At 40.7% G+C, this 18,871-nt stretch overlaps 1 protein-coding gene across 1 annotated transcript in view; it reads right to left on the reverse strand.

Moving 5' to 3' along the window:
- The window catches only part of MARCHF11 (membrane associated ring-CH-type finger 11), a 31,887-nt gene extending 26,899 nt beyond the window's left edge, over window positions 1–4,988 (reverse strand). The window contains exons 1-2 of the mRNA XM_041475961.1: window positions 4,676–4,988; window positions 3,575–3,730 (exon numbers count right to left, since the gene is read on the reverse strand). Coding sequence (XP_041331895.1) covers window positions 3,575–3,730; window positions 4,676–4,945 — 426 coding nt within the window. The 5' untranslated portion in view covers window positions 4,946–4,988. The remainder of the gene's footprint in view (window positions 1–3,574; window positions 3,731–4,675) is intronic.
- Between the last annotated feature and the right edge of the window lie 13,883 nt (window positions 4,989–18,871).

An 18,871-nucleotide genomic window follows, 5' to 3' on the forward strand; every position in this document is an offset into this window, starting at 1 on the left:
CTATTCACTTATAGAAGTGACAGGTTTTAGCACCAAAGTATATATTCTCTACCTCTGCATGATTCTATTCCACTTTTAAACATTAATTCTGAATCTTACAAGAGCACTGGCATTCTTCAATACACATTCATACTTAAGTGCAAGCCCATGAACTAATCTTCTAACAGCATAAAAATTAGATAGCACCAATAAAAATAAAACAATGTGTTTATAGTTCTTTTAGGAATATATTTCCTTTAGGAAGGAAATCTGTACAAATTATAACCTTAACAAACTAATAAAATATTTCTTTTTGCACTTTTTTCTTTTTGTTAATCTCAAATATACTTCCAAATGAGTTTAATTTCCAAGTCATACATTTGAAGTTTCTTTCTCCTTTTTAAGTCCTTCCAAAACTTCCTGCTCAAAGCAGTTTTTATTATAGTTTGAGGGGCAGTAAGGGAATTTTCTAGTTATTAACATAGCCCTGCCTATTACTGGGTCAAATTCCACCCTGCCAATGGAGCAAGTCCAGCAACATGAATGTGTATTTTCATTAATGGACTAGTGCAAAGTTAAATAAGTCTTTCTGATATGATCCTAAGAAGGATACTGAAAAATTCCAAATCTCTGTTATGCATCATACCAAATGTCATTAACCTGTTTGTGGGCTCATCTTCCACTGCTAGCCCATGGGTTAATTTGGGGTTTTGTTTATGTTTTAAGGTTTATTTCCATAATAAAACCTATGTGTTTCCAGGATTAGATTCTTAAAAGTGAATTATGTAGTAGCTGCTGAATCTCGAACTGGCACACTGACACTGGAAGAATTTCTATCGAAACAGAAATATTCTGTTTCTTGAATGCGCTGCCCCAGAAGACACACTCTTTGAAGATAACTTTGCCTTCCATGAAGCAATGGAAACCACAGAACACATTAGCTATTAAATGGAATATTCACTTCTATTCCAACATTCTGAATGACAATATAGAAAAACCTCTTCTTTCTTAAGTCTCTACACATTGTAAAGTTCCTTAAATACATGAGATGAAAGCAAACCTGAGGAGCTGTAGTAAATCTGCACAGACCTGAGAGTAAATAGACCAGGTTTGAGTAGACCTGGTACAAATCTGCATTCACCTGAGAAAAAGCTATTTTTGTTAATAGCACCAGTTTTCTCTCCTATGACACTCTCTACAAAATTCTAATACGTAAAAGACTGGTAGAGACAATTCTGGGAAGATGTATGAGGCGGACTACTGGTTGTTGAGAGAGTAAACTACTCCTGTCCAATTACTGTATCTAATGTAATCCAAGAAGGCCTGCTTTTTTGGGAACTTCTAAGTACACTCACTACTTCAGCTGATGATGTTTCAACTTCCTTCTGTATTGAAATGGTGTCACTCAGCTTTTTGCCAAAACTAACCAAAAAGTTACCTTAAAACAAGCTTTTGTGTAGTGTAGAAAACTACTCAGAACCAAAAGTTTAAGCCAAGTCAGTTGCTAAAAGTGGCCAATATTATTACAGTCAAGAGTATGGGGGAGTGAGTAAGTGCATTTTAAGACTGATTCCCCCTATAAAATTACACAGATGACTGCAGTTTGAGACTTCCTTTAAGATTCTGCTATTACAAGAGGAATATTCTGTGTAGGAAACTGAGAAAGGTACTACTGTGTTTCCTCAAAGAGATGGGTGATCTTTTGGGTGTCAGGAATTTGACCTCAGGATTATATGTCCAACTTATTATTTGAGTTGCAACTCCATGAAATCTTTCTGTATGCTATTTTGTCAAGAAAGAAAGGACAGACTTAAATGACTTACCTAAAAAATTAAAAACATGGTTAAGAATAAACCAAGTATTAAGCTATTGAATGAGAAACATGAATCTGGTTCCTTTCCCTCCCCCACCTCCAACTCCACAAAAAAAAAAAAAAAAGGCAACAACTAATGCAATGAGTGGCATTTAACTTTTGTCTCTTCAATTTCTTTCTACTTCCCTTATAAGCTTGGCCAAACTTTGTTGCCTACTGTGTCATCTACTGACTCTGCTTTGCTTTGCTTTTCCACAGAAACTGAATAGCTGTTCTTCAAACCTGAGCTTGATTCTGCTGTCCACAGGTAGATGTCTAATGACTTTCAGATGTCCTTTAATACCCACTTGGCCTCCATCTGCAGTTCCAGAGTCCCTAATAAGTTCTGTCATATCTGCTATTCTGTGTGCACATTTTGACTACCTTAGGACATGTCAAATAGTACTAGATGCCTCTTTGCAGGCAACTGTGTCATGTCTTTGCTGTCTAACAACAATTTTCAGATACTATAATTGCAAACTATTTCTATTGTTATCTTTTCTACGAAAAGGATGAGATTGCTTTGGATATGCAAAAAAGAAAGACTTCTTCAAAGGTTAGAAAAAGCCAAAAGGATTAAACCCCATGCCAAACAATGTCTGTGTAGAAACAGAATCTACCACCTTCATTTTCTGGATTGTTTTACAAATCCTTTACTTTTTTCCATCATAAAGATTCCCTCCAGGAAAGTTTACCAAAACCTTTCCTTTGAGAATTAATGAAGGAAAAAAAATAGAAGTCTACTGGCTCTGAAAGTACTTGCCCATAATCTGAACAGCTGTAAGCAAATACTTGAGATATTCTGTATCCAAGGAGTGCTTCTCACGTTCACACAACTGCCATTACCATCCAACCATGTCTTTTCTATAAAATTCCAATCAAACACAGGCACAGAAAAATGACCCGAGTGCTCTGGCCTTTGAGAGCTCCATCATCTCTGAGCTCTTAGGATCAAAACTAAAAAAAGATACAATTATCTTACTAAATGTGTTCCTCAGATGTTATAAAGCATAATTTCCAAGATGGAATTTAAAGCCTCTAAAGAATTCTGATATGCAAAGTGGTATTAAGGCTTCCCTAAGAGATCTGGTGGAGCTTTAGGTTTCTCCCCCCACCTCTCCCTGAACATGCTACTACTACAATGCTCTAACTCGCATCTCATGTTCTGAGGCTGCTAAAACAGAGATGTGGAAAATGTTACTGCATATTTCAGCTCCTGAAACAGCTACTGGTGGACAGAACTTTCAGAGTGCTCTACTGCTCTGAATTGTGCCAAGACTGATAATTCACCTCCTTTTATATTTTTACAGTAGATGACAGACAACAGAAGCTTTCTTCCCCTCTCCCCTCTGGACCCCAAGTTGAAGAAAGAACAAAATCAACCTCTGAGTGAGTCTTGAACAAACAGTAAAGACATGTTTAAAGTTTAGGAACTTAATCTGGGAGATCCAAGTTTTCTGTCACATCTCAACATGACTTAACTACTTACAGAATTTACCAAACTCTAAAGACCATTTCTCCAACAAACCAAAAACTAGAAGAACATAACAGAACCAAATCACTACACATGTAGTGTATGTAACTGGTCTTAAAAACCAACTTCAAGTGGGTGCAAGTGCTAGCTGGTGAGGCATATAGGATCTTCTGCTGCATTTTCCAAAAACCTTGGAAGTAAAAGTAAGAATAATTACATTTAAAAAAAATTACTGCAAAGACATACTTTTTTAAAAAAGAACAAATTACCTGACAAGGCTTTTTCATTTTAATGGCTATAACATGGTATCTGTAACAGCAGAGTTCACAGGTCCATGACCCTCTTTCACTTATCCACTTTAAGAGGCAAAGCTGATGCGTGTATCGTACTGAGCCATCGCAGCGGCAAGGGTTTAACAATTCACCCTGGAAAGGCAATACAGAAACATCAACTTTAAAGGAACCTTTCACACACATGTACACTCAATACCAAAATCTTTAGGGGTCTGTAACAATGACCTGATCTCAATTTCACTATCTGGAAAAGCATGTATTTTTGGCTATGAAATACTCAAAAATGTAACTGTCTTAAAAATACCTAGCTGCTTCTACTGAGAAAAGTCAGCTGTCTACACATGTTCACATACCTATGTGAAACAACTGAAATATTACCATGCATTAAACAACAGTACCATCAGCCATTTCAAATACCTCAAAAGGTACCAAAAGTGGTTGGATACACTTCTACAACAGCTATTCGAAGTCATCACTCAGAAAGAAATGTGTGATGTCACGATTCCAAGAGAACATTGCTCTTGGAGCACAGCTCTGTGCTGTCCAGCTAGCCAGCTGTCAGCCAGGACCTTAAATAATGTAAATAAGCACTTCCCCCAGTAGTTTCTGTATTATATAAATCAGCTATTCTCTTCTTTCCAACTCCAAGACAAGTTATAAAACGCTAGTTACAGATCCATTGCTGCTCTTATGCCAGTAACGTCACGACAGAGATGACACTTGGAGGTCTTCTCAGCATTATCTGTAAGCCAACACTCTCATTTTAAAGTCTAACAGAAACCTGAGAAATTCGTACTGTGTGGAGTCCCTCAGAGGTGAACCAGGGAGCGCGACCGCCAGAGGACACCCAGCGTGCAAGCCACACACGGCAAAATCCCTGAATTCTCCCAAAGCTTTGCGCCGGCACAGGTTCGCCTTAGGCTTTAGCCACAACCAGCCCGCACAGCGGCAGCCGGGGAGGGCGATTCCTGCCGGGGAGCGACGCCGAGATCAGCACCAGGGACAGGGCTCGACCCCGGAGCCGAGGGTGCGAAGGCGTGCGGGGCGCCGGCCGCCCGCCCCGGCGCCGCTGCTCACCTGCTCGGGGCCCTGGAAGCAGATCTTGCAGATGGGGCCGGCCCCGCCGGCGTGGCCGCCGCTGCCGCTCTCGCTGCTGCTGCACACCGAGCGCGTCTCGGGCTTGTCGCCGCCGGCGGCCCCGCTCTCCGAGCCGCCCCTCCGGCCCTCGCCCTCCTCGGGGGTGTCCCCGCTCGCCTCCCCCGCCCCGGCCGGCAGCTCCAGCGGGGCGGCGGCGGCTCGCGGCGGCTCTTCGGCAGGGAGCACGACGCTCCCGGAGGCGCAGCTCATGCCCCGGGGCACCCGCTCCCCCGGGGCGGGGACGGCCCGCAGCGGCGGATGGCGGCGGCTCGGGGGCGGCGGGGGGCTGCCGGCGGCCGGGAAGGTGACCCGGCGCGGCCGCTCCCTCACGGCCCGGGAGAGAGGGAAGGAGGGAGGGAGAGAGGGAAGGAGGGAGGGAGGCGCGGGTCCGGCACCGGGCACCGCCACCGCCGCCCCCGCCCCGCTCCGGGAAAGCCGCCGCCCTCGGCAGCGCCCTGGCGCCTGCCCAGCCGGGCGGAATCCCTGCCCCTTTCCGGGACGAAAATCCCTGTCTGCTCTCCCGCCCGCCCCCCGGCGTTCCTGCCCTCAGCACCGGCTTCCCCCGCGGCCCCTGCCCCGCCCCGCAGGCACACCTTCCCTTCGTGGGCACGTCCTGGCCCGGCTCCCGACTCCCGGGGCTCCGGAGGCTCCTTCAGCGCGAGCCCCCAGCGCCGCAGGATTCCGCCCTTCAGGGGACACCTACAGATCTTTCTGCTTTATCGGGGGTTTGGCTGCGGGCGGTTGCAGAACGAAGATTCAACAGTTGTTCTTTGGGTGTGAAACAGTAGCTCTCCCAGTCTCCTGTGGCTTTTTTTTTTTTTTCCCCTTTTCTTTAATTCGTTACATCACCTCATTTTCAAAATTAAATCTGCCAAAAGCATAATGATCAAATACCTTCTAAAAAAATCCTCAGCAGTTAGAAATTCTTTAAAGTTTGGCTGGGGCTGCTGAAGGAAAGTAGGTGTGAATTTCAGCATCAAGTATGACACCAGTGCACGTTTGATCTCGTGAAGATGACAGCAACTGTCTGTGCAGGGAAGGAGAGAGAAATAAAACCTAAAAAACCAACCAAAAACAATTGCAAAGCCATATGCTTTTCCATAGCCACTTTTAGATCCGAAGTGTGATGAAATCACACAGCTTCCTCATTGGCCATTTATCTGTAGTCTCAAGAGGAGGGAGTACCTGATGAGCTCAGCCAGCGCCTTCACTGGCTGTGTTGTGATAGTAGTGGCTTTCTCGGTGTGGATATTTTATCAGCAGACCGAAGCAGCACACGAAACCAAAGCAGCACTCCTCAGCCCATGATCTCACGGCATCAGATGGCTCTCAAGCTCTTCAGAGAGGCTTGTCGAATATATTCCAAACACCTGGTCCGAGCTTTTGGCCTGGCTGGAGACCAACTCAGCAATGTGCTGTTGGCAGAAAAGCATCAGACCCATATTGCAGGAGAGTGACATTCAAACGAGTTGGGGCGAGGTGCTGTTAAAGCAATTTCAGCCCCCCTAGAGTCTGCATCTATTATGGAGGCCATGCAACAGATATATTAAGGACAAAAAACAACAATGCCATTTACAGTATTGCTCTAAAAAAACGCATATTCAGAGGCTGACTTCTCATAGTGGAATAAGAAGTATCATTATAACTTTTCTCATCAGCCACTAATTCTGATTCTCATGAAAAACTATTTTTCTGGCAGCTCTACATTAGCTAAGTTAGTGGTGGCCATTTAGCTTGGCGTTAGAACAAGATGCTCCAATCCTAAAATTACATTTGTTCATAAGGTGGTTGTTAAGTAGGTAAATAACATGGATTGGTCCAGATTTGATAATGTAAAGCAAAAAAATGGCACATTGACAGAGACATTTTGATGAATAGCAGATGCCGTGGACTTAGGAAATTTTCTACATAAAATTTTTTTCATAGCAATATAATACCTGAAGGGGTTGGCAGAGAGGCTAAATGAAAGTGAGGACAGAACTAATCAAATAGGTTAATTCTAAAGAAAGAAGTGTTGATCATAAAAAAAATTATGGGAAAAAAAAGGGAAGTGTCAGAACAAACAGATGAGTCAAAAATACTGGGTAGAAGAGAATTAAAGCAAAACCAGAAGGAAAAGATAGTGGAACTAAAGGAGTGAAATGAGAAATGAATGCTAAAAAGTTATTCAACCATATCTGAATAATACAGCATGCCCTTGCCATTTGCTGTTTCTGGAGGTTCATGACATTTTTCTTTCCTTTTGTTTGTCAGCAAAAGTTCAGTAAGTGACATGGCTTTTGGAAAGGCTATAAAAAGAAGATAAAAATGTCAACACAGAAATGGAATGACTTCTTAGTGACAGAAAAAGAAAGAAAAATGCGACTGTAGAGAATAACAGAGTGCTTTAAGAAGGTCAGTCTTTTCTACCTAATCTTGCCTGAAATAAATGTATAACATGACTCTTAAAAGGAAATCCATCTGACATGAATCAGAATAATTTTTTTGTTCACACATATGTAATTATCTTGGAGAACTGATTGTGAGTGGGTATTTCACAGAAATGAGTTTTTTGATACATCACCTGTTTGCCGTCTACCAACAGCTACGGGCACTCTGGCTAAAAGAGAATTACAAAGGCTAGCGATCCCTGTGCTTCAGAGAGCATTGGAGTTGTTTGGCATGCTGGGGGTAGGAGGAGATGCCAACAAAAGAGCAGAAGGGGTGGAGAACATTCTGTAACACAGCCTCCAACCAAAGCAGCGTTCAGCCTTCTGCTGAGCGAGAGAGGAGGACTGGAGCCAAAATCAAAGATCGAAACAGAAAGAAGAAAAATTTAAAGCAAGAAAGGATAATTCACTTCATAACAGCAGTAGTGTAGGTGGTTGGGAGAAAGCAAAAAAAGAGAAGCTGAAACCAGGAATAATTAATTTGTGATTAAGACAGTGAACTGGAAATTATGGGATTTATATTGAAGCACATTTTGCTGTACATTTCTTGAAGAACCTTAAGCAAGTGACCTCAAGTAGGCTGAACAGAGGCGTCTGATTGCCTAAACGCAGGCAGCTCTTTGCACTCCCAGATGTGTCCAACAGCCTCCAGAGGACTGTGGCTGTCACATCTGCCATCTCTTTTGGGAGCAGTGGGACATACATTCAAACCAGCACTAGACTCCCAGATGTGAGAACATCTCCCTGAGATTGGCTTATTCTCTACATAAACCTGAAACAATAATGTTCACTTTCTCTGTTCTTTTTCCTACCTCTTCCACTATAATAAGCAACATTTTACTGGCAGATTCAGGCCACATTTGTACAGTCTTGATCTTGGCAGAAGTATCTAGGCATTATAACAAGGCAAATAATAACGAACAGTGATACGGATAAAAATAACACCGAAGTAATAAGACTGTGGGACAGTGAAATGAATTGCATTTCCAGCAGGCAATGGAACAGGCAGGAGAAGTACAACCCCTGAGGGAACAGGTACATTCTTTTCTCCACAACGCCAGCTCAGCACTGTGCAATATTTTCCTCCAAGTACAATAATGGAAACACACATCAATTCTTTTACCTGAGGAGAATCAGCTGTAGGTAGAACATCCAGGAACAAAAAAATATGAGGAAGTTGTTTGAATGAATGGAGGAGAAATGTTCAGAGAATAAACAGAATAGGGGGTATTGTTTTGTTGTTGTTTGGTTGTTGTTGTTTGGTTTTTTTTTTTTATTGTATATCAAGATTCACACTTTATGCAAATATTTATGTATAGAAAAGGTTACACAGGAATAAGGTGTGCATGTAGCAAACTACTTGGGGGGGTTACAGGAATGGAAGCACTGTGTTACCACATGCTGAAAAATCAAACACTGCTCTTCTTTTTTTTTTTCCTCAAAAAATTTCCGTAACACATTGACCTGTACCATAAATAGAGGAACAAAACAGCTCAATGATGAGTTTCTTCCTTTTTGCTGCTTCCTGTACCTCTGAGGAAAACAAGATGATACAGTCCTAAAATATTAATAAGGGAGCAAAGGGAGTAATTGCTGGTGTATTACATTCAAAACAAAATACTAATGAGACAGTTGAAAGTTAAATCTACTTAGATAGTAATACAGGCACATCATTCTATTTGCTGACTACCACATGTACACCCCTTTCACAATGCAACTCAGATTGGTGGAGATCACCTGTAAACAAAAATGAGGCATTTTGGCTGTAAGAAGTTGTTTAATTTTAAAGACATTTTACATGTTTAAAGGAACATAAAGCACGCTCCTGAGTAATAAAGCCATTGCCACATTTCCATGTCCAGCTTTATTACACTAAAAGATCCCTGCAGATGGTTAATAGCCGTGCTGGTGACAGTGGATTATTTGCTGGTTCACTGAGCATGCCTGAGTTTTGTTATAAACACACACACTCATCCTGCGGTGGAAGATTTTACAGTTTTGTCAACCAATTCAAATCTCATGCAGCCAGAAACCACTTGTCCAACAAAAATCTTTATTTTCACACTGCTCTCTTGCATTTTTGGAAATTCATACCTAGTTTCCTATCCAATCCGGTATTGCTCAACACTGATACATCCCTATATAGGCAGAAGCATCTATTCTCAGCAGAAGACTGAGGCGCTTCTCAAACTTCCATACATGTTGGGGCTCTGAGTTCATTTCCCCATTATGGAGGAAACATGGAAATTTTTGGAAATATGAAAATATCCTCTTCCTTCTGTGGCTGGGGATGCTGGGGATGCCACAGCCCCTTTTTGTGGGAGCTGCTTTTAAAATGAGCCTCTGATGTTTGGCCTTGATTGAGCCACAGCTCCCACCATGCCTGGCCAGTGTCAGCCTCATCCCAGGGCTGTGGCTGATCCCGTGCCCAAGGGATGCCCTGCCAGATCCTGCCATCACACACCTGGGGACCTCTCAGCACTCCTGGAACATGCTTTCAGATGCCTACATGGATGATGCCATGAAAGTTCTGATTTTTCATTATAATACATTTTTCTTCTTGAAATGCTATCCGTAATTGCTATGTTTTTCTGCTGGAATTTCTGTCTTAATTGCCAGTATGCTGTTTTTTATTGAAGGTGCTGTTTTGTTTTTTTTTTAACATTTGAAACTACCTATGATTAATTTTTCTCAACCATGGTCTTCCTGTGACATAGAGTCTCCCTTTTGATCTTTAACTGTTTGAAAGCATTTTCTTAACATTTTCTCTTGTACCGGGTGATGAGGACAGAAAAAGGCTTAGCATGTATTCCAGAATGAGGTAATTTTTGTTTGCAAATAAATTTAGTTACTTGGTTTATTTTGGAAATAGATCAGCTGTCACGAATTTTAGAGGGCGGCATCATTGAGTTCAGTTAATTGAAACAGAAATGACAGAATGTCAATTAGCTTTTCCATTAGATGTTATGTGAGCAAAAGCTACTGTACAAGGCCAAAGTGAATTTATTTTAGTATCAGCTGGTCAGATATGTTTACAAAAAACAAACAAACAAACAAACAAAAAAAAAACCCCACCACCTGTTTTTTAAAAAAACCCCGAATATTTTCTTTGTATTTCCTTGTCTATAAGCATCAGAATGACTGTAATATGCAGTACAAGCAACATCAAACCTTGAGAAGCAGTGGAGACATTAAAAATAATGTAACAGCTTCCTAAATCCTTTTATTCAGTATGCCTCCAGCCTATGTCTGACAACTTGAAAACCTGCAAACTGTCCAATGTTTGTACCCAGGCAGTGAAATGTGGCTTCTTCTATGGAAACACCTTCTGGGGGATCTCACCATGAGCTGAACCCTGGTGTGGTCATCTCTGCAGTACACACAGGGCAGGGTGAGGACTTCACAACAGAGACTTTGTGATGGTAGGAACTGGAACTTGTCATAGTTATACCATATGTCGAAATTCAAGTCTAGATACCCATTAATTGAGAATAAATTTTTCTTGATAAACCAAACCACAGAGGGCAACTAAGTAGGTATTTTTCTGACATCCTTTACTTATGTGGTGAAAATAAAAGTATGCTGACATACTTTTTTATGTGGTGAAAGGAAAAGGGCATCCACTCAGGTCTGAGATGTTCATTCCTGGCTGAAGAAGCACTGCTCTGGTTATTTCTCACACCACAGGTAGGTCTGTTTTGTCTTCAAGGGTTTAGTCTCAACTAAAAATTAAAAATACAAGCCCCTGTTATTTGAACAAAAGACCAAGTCCTCCACTCTTGACACAGCAGCAGTTGTTGCAGCCTGCGTGATCTCAGCCATAGAACGTGTCACAGTTAAGATGAATCAGCGTAACTTACAGCATTACCTAATCTAGCATTTTCTGAGAAACTGTGGCAGAAAAAATGCAAGCTGACAGATTTTGCTCTGGTTGGACTGAGAACACTCTGCCAGAAGTGACCCAAGGAAGTTGTCAGTTATCTGTTATTTAACTCCCAAAAAAGTGAAGAGCTCCTGCAGATATGAGACTTTCCTTCCTAAAAGTTCCAAAACATTAGTGAGATTCAATAGAAGAGCTGGAGACAGACTTTATAATTTCAAGGTTGCAGCTTGAGTGTGTTTTTCTGTGAAATAATCACTTGTCCTCTTTACCTGTGTACCCCCCCAGCCCTCCCAAAAAATAATTAAAAGACAAAGAAGAAAATGCTATTTCATGAGATTGCCCATGTGTGCTGGGAGCCAAAGTTCTCCTTCTTGTGATAAATTTGTAGGAAAATATATAACAGTCACCATGGGCCACATTGGATTAGATTATTAAGGTGTTACATCACTGAAGGAGATCTAGTTCTTACAAAATCCACTGTATTTGCTAATTAAATAATCTTATTTCAGGAAGATTTGTCTTGGAAAGCTATATAAACCAGAAGTGACATCTTCTGTGCTTCTTAAAGGGGAAACAGTATTTTCTCACTCCATTCTCACTGGTCCCAGATTCCTGCCAGATGAGTGAGATGTTGGCTAAGTTGATTATTCAGGGTTTTTTAAAGTTCATTTTCTTCCCCTGAAGACGCTTGTAAAAATGCTAGGTAATGCAGGACCATGTTATCTGGTGTGGGAAAGGAAAAGAAAATTATTAGTGGAAGCCCATGAGCGTTTAATCAAGGTCTGAAATCTGTAGTAAAGGAAATGTAGGATTTTCTGTACCTTGCTAGGAGTTGATTCCTGGAGGTGGGTGTTGAGTAGGGGTTTATGCAAACTCAAGGATAGTTTTTAGAAAAGATTCTTTATTTATGGCTCTATGATATTTTGCAAGCAAGGTAGGACAGGGCAGGGGCAGAAAAGGGAACCATGGAAATGCCTGCAGTGCAGTAAAACTCAGAGCTGGCCTGTGGCAGGGATCTCTGTCTTTCATTGGCGTGACATCCCAACACACCAAGTACACAAAGGTTGAGCACAAATCCATGGGGTACCTGCTTCCTTCGCTGCACACTGTTCACTACAGGAAAGCATGTTAGTGAAGAATGTTCTCACTACCAGATGCAGCTTCACACTTAGAGTTTGCAAGGCCACTGAACTTGCTGCAAACTTGAACCTGAACACACAGTTGAATAAAATCTCCTGCAGAGATGAAGGCACATGTATTGACATGTGACTCTTTGAAGAATGGCTGCAGGAAAAGGATAGACTGTGGGATTGTCCTGCAACCAGTTTGAATAGTCCCTGACTGTTAAAACTGCAAAATATAACTTTCCTGAGTTATTTTGGACAGTGTGGAGGCACTGGGGCAGGAGTGACTTCAGCGTCAGTGGCAGACACTTCAGTGAAAACTTTAAGTGTGCTCATCTGAAATCTGTGTCCTCTGGATGCAAGCTATGATTGCATTCACACCGAGCTTGCAGACATGCCATAGGACCTGTAGGAAATCTGTGCCTTTTTAGGGTAGCATCTGGAGATGTGGAGATCAGACAGAGTACCTAAGGGCATTCAAAAAGGCACCAAATGTGCATGCAAATACAAAAAAGCTTAATCAGTCACCTCAGAAATAGGAGTGGGGCAAAGTCAGACTGCATTTAAGTGCATCTCAGCCTCTCACTTTTTCCTTAGGCTTCTGAAGAACTAAAGCATTACCACTCCCACTTTTGTTTTGTCACGGTTCCTCTTCTGCCTCTGTCATTTGGAGTGGTGATGGTGAAGAAACAGATACATGGAAAATGCAACTTGGATTAAGAGATCCTGGATACAACTTCAAAATTTTCCTAGATTAGGCCTATGCTAATCATGAATATACAATTAGTGAATTTGACCCTTGTTCTCCTGGTAACAAACTTTTCTTTCTGGAACAATTGCTTAGAACAGCAAGCAATTACTTTCTTCTGTACATTTGATTACTAATTTCTAACCAGAACAATAAAAAACAAGTAACTTCTCTTCTAGTCCTCACATTATAATTTTGTTCCTGCTGCCAAAGTGTGCCTGGCTGCTGCTTTGTATATTTGATGTGCAGCTGTGGTAGGAAGCCACAAATAGCAGCATGGCATCTCAAAGAGCTGTGCTGCCAAGGTTAAAAGGAGCCTGCAGGACATCTCTCCTCAAGGATCCATCCTATTTGGAAAATAGCAAATCATGTTGTGGTGTGGAAGATGCAGAATTAACTAAAAAATGTTCTTTTTCCAACCTTCTCCATTGCAGGAAAGAAGGTGGCTTTTTGGCCAGCACACACTACAGAAATGGGTGCCCTTTCTCACTGGCTTGGAAGGCTGCCACCGGCTGCTCTGACTGTGTTACATATTTATGGAGGCATGGAGCAGGAGGGAAGTATTATACCATAGATGGCTGTTTGGTTTTTTTTCACCTGATGTAGTAAATGAAGGATACTTACAATCAATCTGTAGGATGCCTCAGGATTAATTAAAACACTTTTTTCATCATTTACAGTAAGCACGTGCCTTTTACACTCAAGAGAGGAAGGAGAGCATCCTGAAATTGTGCACAGTATAAATTAATTGCTACCTTTTTTTGAATTAAAATACATGAATATGCATGGATGGCTGTGTCTGTCTTCAGGTGAAATAGGGCAGCCTTTGTAAAGCTTCCATGACTGGCTGTGAACTTTTCAAATTCTGCATGTCCCAGAGACTCCTAGCTCTTTTTAGCCAAATGCTGGAAGCATAACACTACTTGAAAGATAAACCTGGGTGTTTAATTAAAATGTGAATAAAGATATTTGAATATGTTACCTTAAATTTCATCCCTGAATCTATTTTCTTCTCAGAGATGCTTCTCCTGATAACATTACCTCTTTTGAAATTGGTCTGTCCTTTATTTATAATACACATTCCCAGCTCTCTCTTGATAATATTGCAATGAATCATTCAGAGAGTGGGGTGAGTTAGATGATCTTGTCCAAAGTGAAAAGTAACATTCTGTGATTTTTATATTTTTATGTCTGGATCACGTTCCTCTGAATCACAAGAAAAAGGAGTTTTACCGTCTTTAATAAGAAATGTTCCCTTGCAAAGCAGACCCAATTTGCAATGTTACACAGCTGATGCACATATGAGAAGTTACCAGCTAACATTAATTAGCACTTTAAAGCTGTAGGTCCTGGGAGCAAAGATCATCAGTCAAACTAACTGATCTTCCTGCCTATTTTGTACTTTATCTTCTCATGCCCATATACGTTCACTAGTAAGTTTGATATCAAACAACAACAACAAAAAATCATGCATACATGCTTGTCCAGTTGAATGCCGTTATTGAATTTTTATCAAATTTGATATTGTGTTCTGAATAAACATGAAACTGCAGCATAAAAATCCCTAGGGGATTCCGAGGCAAGAAAATGAACAGAAGCCTGTAGTAACTTGAGATGTTCATAGGAACATAGGTCTCAACAAGCCAGAAAAGATCAAGAGTCCAAATGATGAAATGTCCTGCCTCCTGCAATGGTCTGTAATTAAATTTCAAAGAAAGTTCACATGGCCTATTTACATGCGGAGTAAAGCCTACCTGAAATTTATGTTTCAAATCCTAGTTCCAGGGGTGTTCAGCTTGTGCCCTAAAGCATTTGATTTGCTTTCCTAAATCATTCTAGTATGAGTTTGCTTTTCTTATTGCCCACCCCCCACTGCTCCTTTAATCTCATCTTTGATACTTAGGAGAGACGTCAATCCAAAAAATGAGATTCTTTTAGCTAAGTGTTTCCACATTATTTCCCCATATTTTTTTCATTAATACACTGGTTTCACTATAGGACATGAAAAATTCTAATGACATTGAGCTTAATTTCTGTTACTTTTTCTCAAGGGATTTTCATTGTAATCTGTATCACTACTATTACTGCCTTAAGTAATAACTAAAAGAGGTCATGTTCCAGGTTAATAGCCTGCAGCTGCAATGGAGAGAAGTCTGCAGTAATAAATGCAGCTATCCAAATAAACTAGATATAGCTAAAAGTGCTATCCACTGATAGGAAGTATTTTCACACAGATGTTGACATTAATCTGAAGTGCCAGTTCATTTCACTCTGCTTGAGTTTATTGTATTTGCAGCTACACTGAAAAAAAGACATAGGCTTTGGAAACAAGTTGACCAAATAATTCATTCAAGCTGAGGAGTTTCTGAAGGTGCCCAGCTGGAGAGAAAGGTGTCCAAAGCAATGATTCACAGGGGCTTTCAGTCATCTTGACAGCCTTCACTTCACATGCTTTTATACTCACTGTCGAAACTGACTTTGTGAAGACTTCTTTGCCTGTGTGTTTGATGGAAAATAAATCACAAATCCTATATTGACTTCAACAATACTTTCAGATTTTTAATAGGGACACTGACAGTGTCCAAAATTATGTTATGCTCAGTACTTGTAGAGTTCAGTAGTCAGATTCAAGTCCCTTTCCTGTCAAACCTAATAGTCAAATATCTGCATACATATGCTCAGCTATCAAGAGGGGACTTACAGTGAGAACTTGACAGATACAAGGGATTGTCCTCCTATATATAACATGTTCAGTCCAAACAGTCTCACAATCCCTATCTTGCACCTTCACAATTCATTACTATAACTCAAATACTGTTTGCAGCCAGCTGATGGGTCTGTCTTGTTCTTTTTACTTCCTTACAGAAATTATTTAAGAGACACAAAAATATTATTGTCTTCCACCAAAAAAATATACCAAAATGACCCCAATTTTGAAATTGGCATTATCCCCTTTGGCAAATGTTGGTAAGGAGCAAACACTACAAGAACCTGTTTTTGTGGCATGCTGAGTAATCAAGCAAGCAAGGATGGAGACTAACACAATAAGTGAGATTTTATTCAAGTACAGATGAGCATTCCCATTGTCTGAGAAGTTCAGAAATGCAGCAGAGAGAATAAGATATCAAGAGTATAATTTTCCTGGGCAAAGCACATACAGTTGCATACAATAGTGGATTAAAATAATTTTATCTGGCACAGAAATTAACACATATGGCATTACAAATTCCCCTTGCCCCCAAGATCCTAGTGTAATCTTATTTATATGAGTACATTCTGGTTGTACAAACTAACCTGTCAATCTCCAGGACTTTCACCATATGGAAAAAATCACTTAGAACTACAGATGTTGCACAGAGCACAAATGATGAGAACGGCAGAGTGCACATTTTGAAAGTTAAAGGTGCAATGGTAGCATTTCCAAAGTACCCTCTGTTTGGTATGCCTCAGTCCATAGATAAATGAAACTCAGTGTGGCTCCACAGACCTTTTCCATTATCAGATAGCTGATTGACTTACTACTATTAATTAGCTTGGTTAGTGGAGTGGTCAGTGCCAAGGCAAGGATGGCACCATTGTGTCCTAGGACACATCTTGAACTGGCTGATGAAATCTCAGAGCTATTAAAAATCACTTTTGACAATTTATGGATAATAGGAGGCATTTCACCCAATGGGAAGAGTAAACATGTTGAGAGCTTTAAAAAGACAGGAAGAAAATGTAACCAATCAGCAAAGCTTCTGTTTCTGGAAATAGAAGTAATGGAACAAGTAACTATCGGACTACCTGGAGGAAAACACACAGAGAGTAAAAAAACATGTAACTTTGTGTGTCTTTGAGAATGGATTATATCAGAATACTCTACTTTTATTCTATAATGGGTAACAGATGCTGCAGACAAAGGAAAAGCAATTGTTATTGTATTATTTTACTTTAGAAAGGCTTTTGATGGTGGTGGTGATGACATTCATCTTAGCAAATTAGAACACATGATGTAGATGAGCCTAGAACACAGCAGTCACAACCCACATTGGAAAAAGAGACTAAGAGATTACTGGGGTGCACAGTCAGTGTGGGTGTTTGTTTGCAGTGGGTTCTATGAAGGTCCAGCAGTATTCAAGTGATACTCTGCAGCAAGATACTGCAAATCAGTTCTCTGGGAAATCTTTCCTGGTAAGGTTGAGAATAAAGATTCTAAATGCTTCTCAGGCAAGTAACACTCTCCTTAACTGAGTTTTTAAATAACAAACTGGGAAAAAAGCATGCTGAAAGTATACAGGTAAGATGCTGACTATTGTAATCTCTCAACATCCATTTTAAGTGTCTGCTTTGACACACACAGATGTGAACAAATACATCTTGGACACTCTTCAAGGTTCATTAACTCAAGGCTCTAACTAACCATAAAAACAAGACAAATATAAACTAATGTGAAGTCCCTGTACATGCCTCTGTTTCAGTTTTCCAGTTTCTATGAGCTGTTTAAAGTCTCTTTAAGGGTTTCTAGAGCTGACAGCTTCTAATGCACTCATGGAGTTTCCAAGGCTCTCATCAACCTGCTTGTAGTCTCAAGCTGACAACAAGCAGCATTATTGAAATCTACAGTGTAGTAATGTGTAAAAAAGTATTTATTTTTGTTTAATTTTAAACCTTCTGCTCAATACTTTCACTGAAGTATTTAAACATTCTCATACAGAGTGAGTAATAGAGGCATGACTTACAGCAGGCAGAGGCACAGGAGTTACTGTTACTTACCCAGACTGGCAAGGAGAGAAGTTCCTTTGTGTTGTTTTTGTTCAACCTTTCAAGGCTGTGCACACATGATGGCAAATGTCTCAGTGTCAGCTAGAATTAGCCCTAATTTTTCAGTCTCACTGTTTGCATTTCTTACTCTTGTGTCTCACAGTTCTTGGTCCAGTGTTTGTTGAAATCAAGGAGTTACTGTTCTATGCGGCAGCTCCCTTCCTGCCTGCACTCCTGGGTCTTTGCAAAGGAAACCAGACACACAGGACAGGAAAGATATCACCCATGGCTCATCTTGATAGGGAATGGGGTTACTCCTGAGGAGTTCACCTTGTATACCTTCCCCACATTGTCAGCACCAGTCTTTGTGAGGTGATGTAAGCACACCTGCCACATGAGACAGCACAGTCTATGTGGCCAGAAGCCTTCCATCAGCTACAGAGAGCAGTGCCTGCAGTGTAGCCAGAGCCATAGCTTTTGCTCACAACACATAAGTTTGCCACATCTGTGAGGATCTCTTTGCATGTTTTGTACCTTGGCTTCATTGTACATCTAGGTTAAACCAGTGTGTCTCACAATGGCACAAATACTTCTGTAGATCCCCGGGAATGCCCTGTTTCACAATGCTAAGCTGGTGCACAAAAGAATGGCTGTGCAGCTGCACATTATCATGTCTTGCAAGTAATTTCAGCAGAGCTGTACAATGGACTTCGGGCCGAGCCTCAGCCCAGGGTTATGCAGACTATGTGAGGCAGACATTCAATCAGTAATGCTTTGCCAGAGGCTGGTATCACTCAATGTACTTTCTTAAACCTTGAATTATGACAACACGTGGCAGATGTAGGACTGATCCTCTTTACATTTGCCATAACTTTTAGCTAAGTACTAATAAACCACCATCATAATATCAATATTTTACATTCCAGAAATTCTTTCCTGCTTGTAGGAATGTGGTGTTATAATAATTATAACAATATGCAATAATGCATAAATAATCTTTACTTCTTTTTAAAAAGCTAAATTTTGCCACTACTTCAATGAGTAAATGCTTCTCTAACAATGGTCCTCTTTGGCTTCATTTTCATGATTTTTTGTTAATACTGATGGAAAAAACATGACTCAGCTAGCTCAGGAATATAAGATCACCTGGATCACTATAATTGGTAAGAAACCTAAGTTTATTGGAAAAACTATAATCAAGATTTGGTA

This window comes from Pyrgilauda ruficollis, unplaced genomic scaffold, assembly GCF_017590135.1.
Source record: "Pyrgilauda ruficollis isolate IOZ18807 unplaced genomic scaffold, ASM1759013v1 scaffold37, whole genome shotgun sequence".
In the NCBI taxonomy this organism is placed as follows: domain Eukaryota; kingdom Metazoa; phylum Chordata; class Aves; order Passeriformes; family Passeridae; genus Pyrgilauda; species Pyrgilauda ruficollis.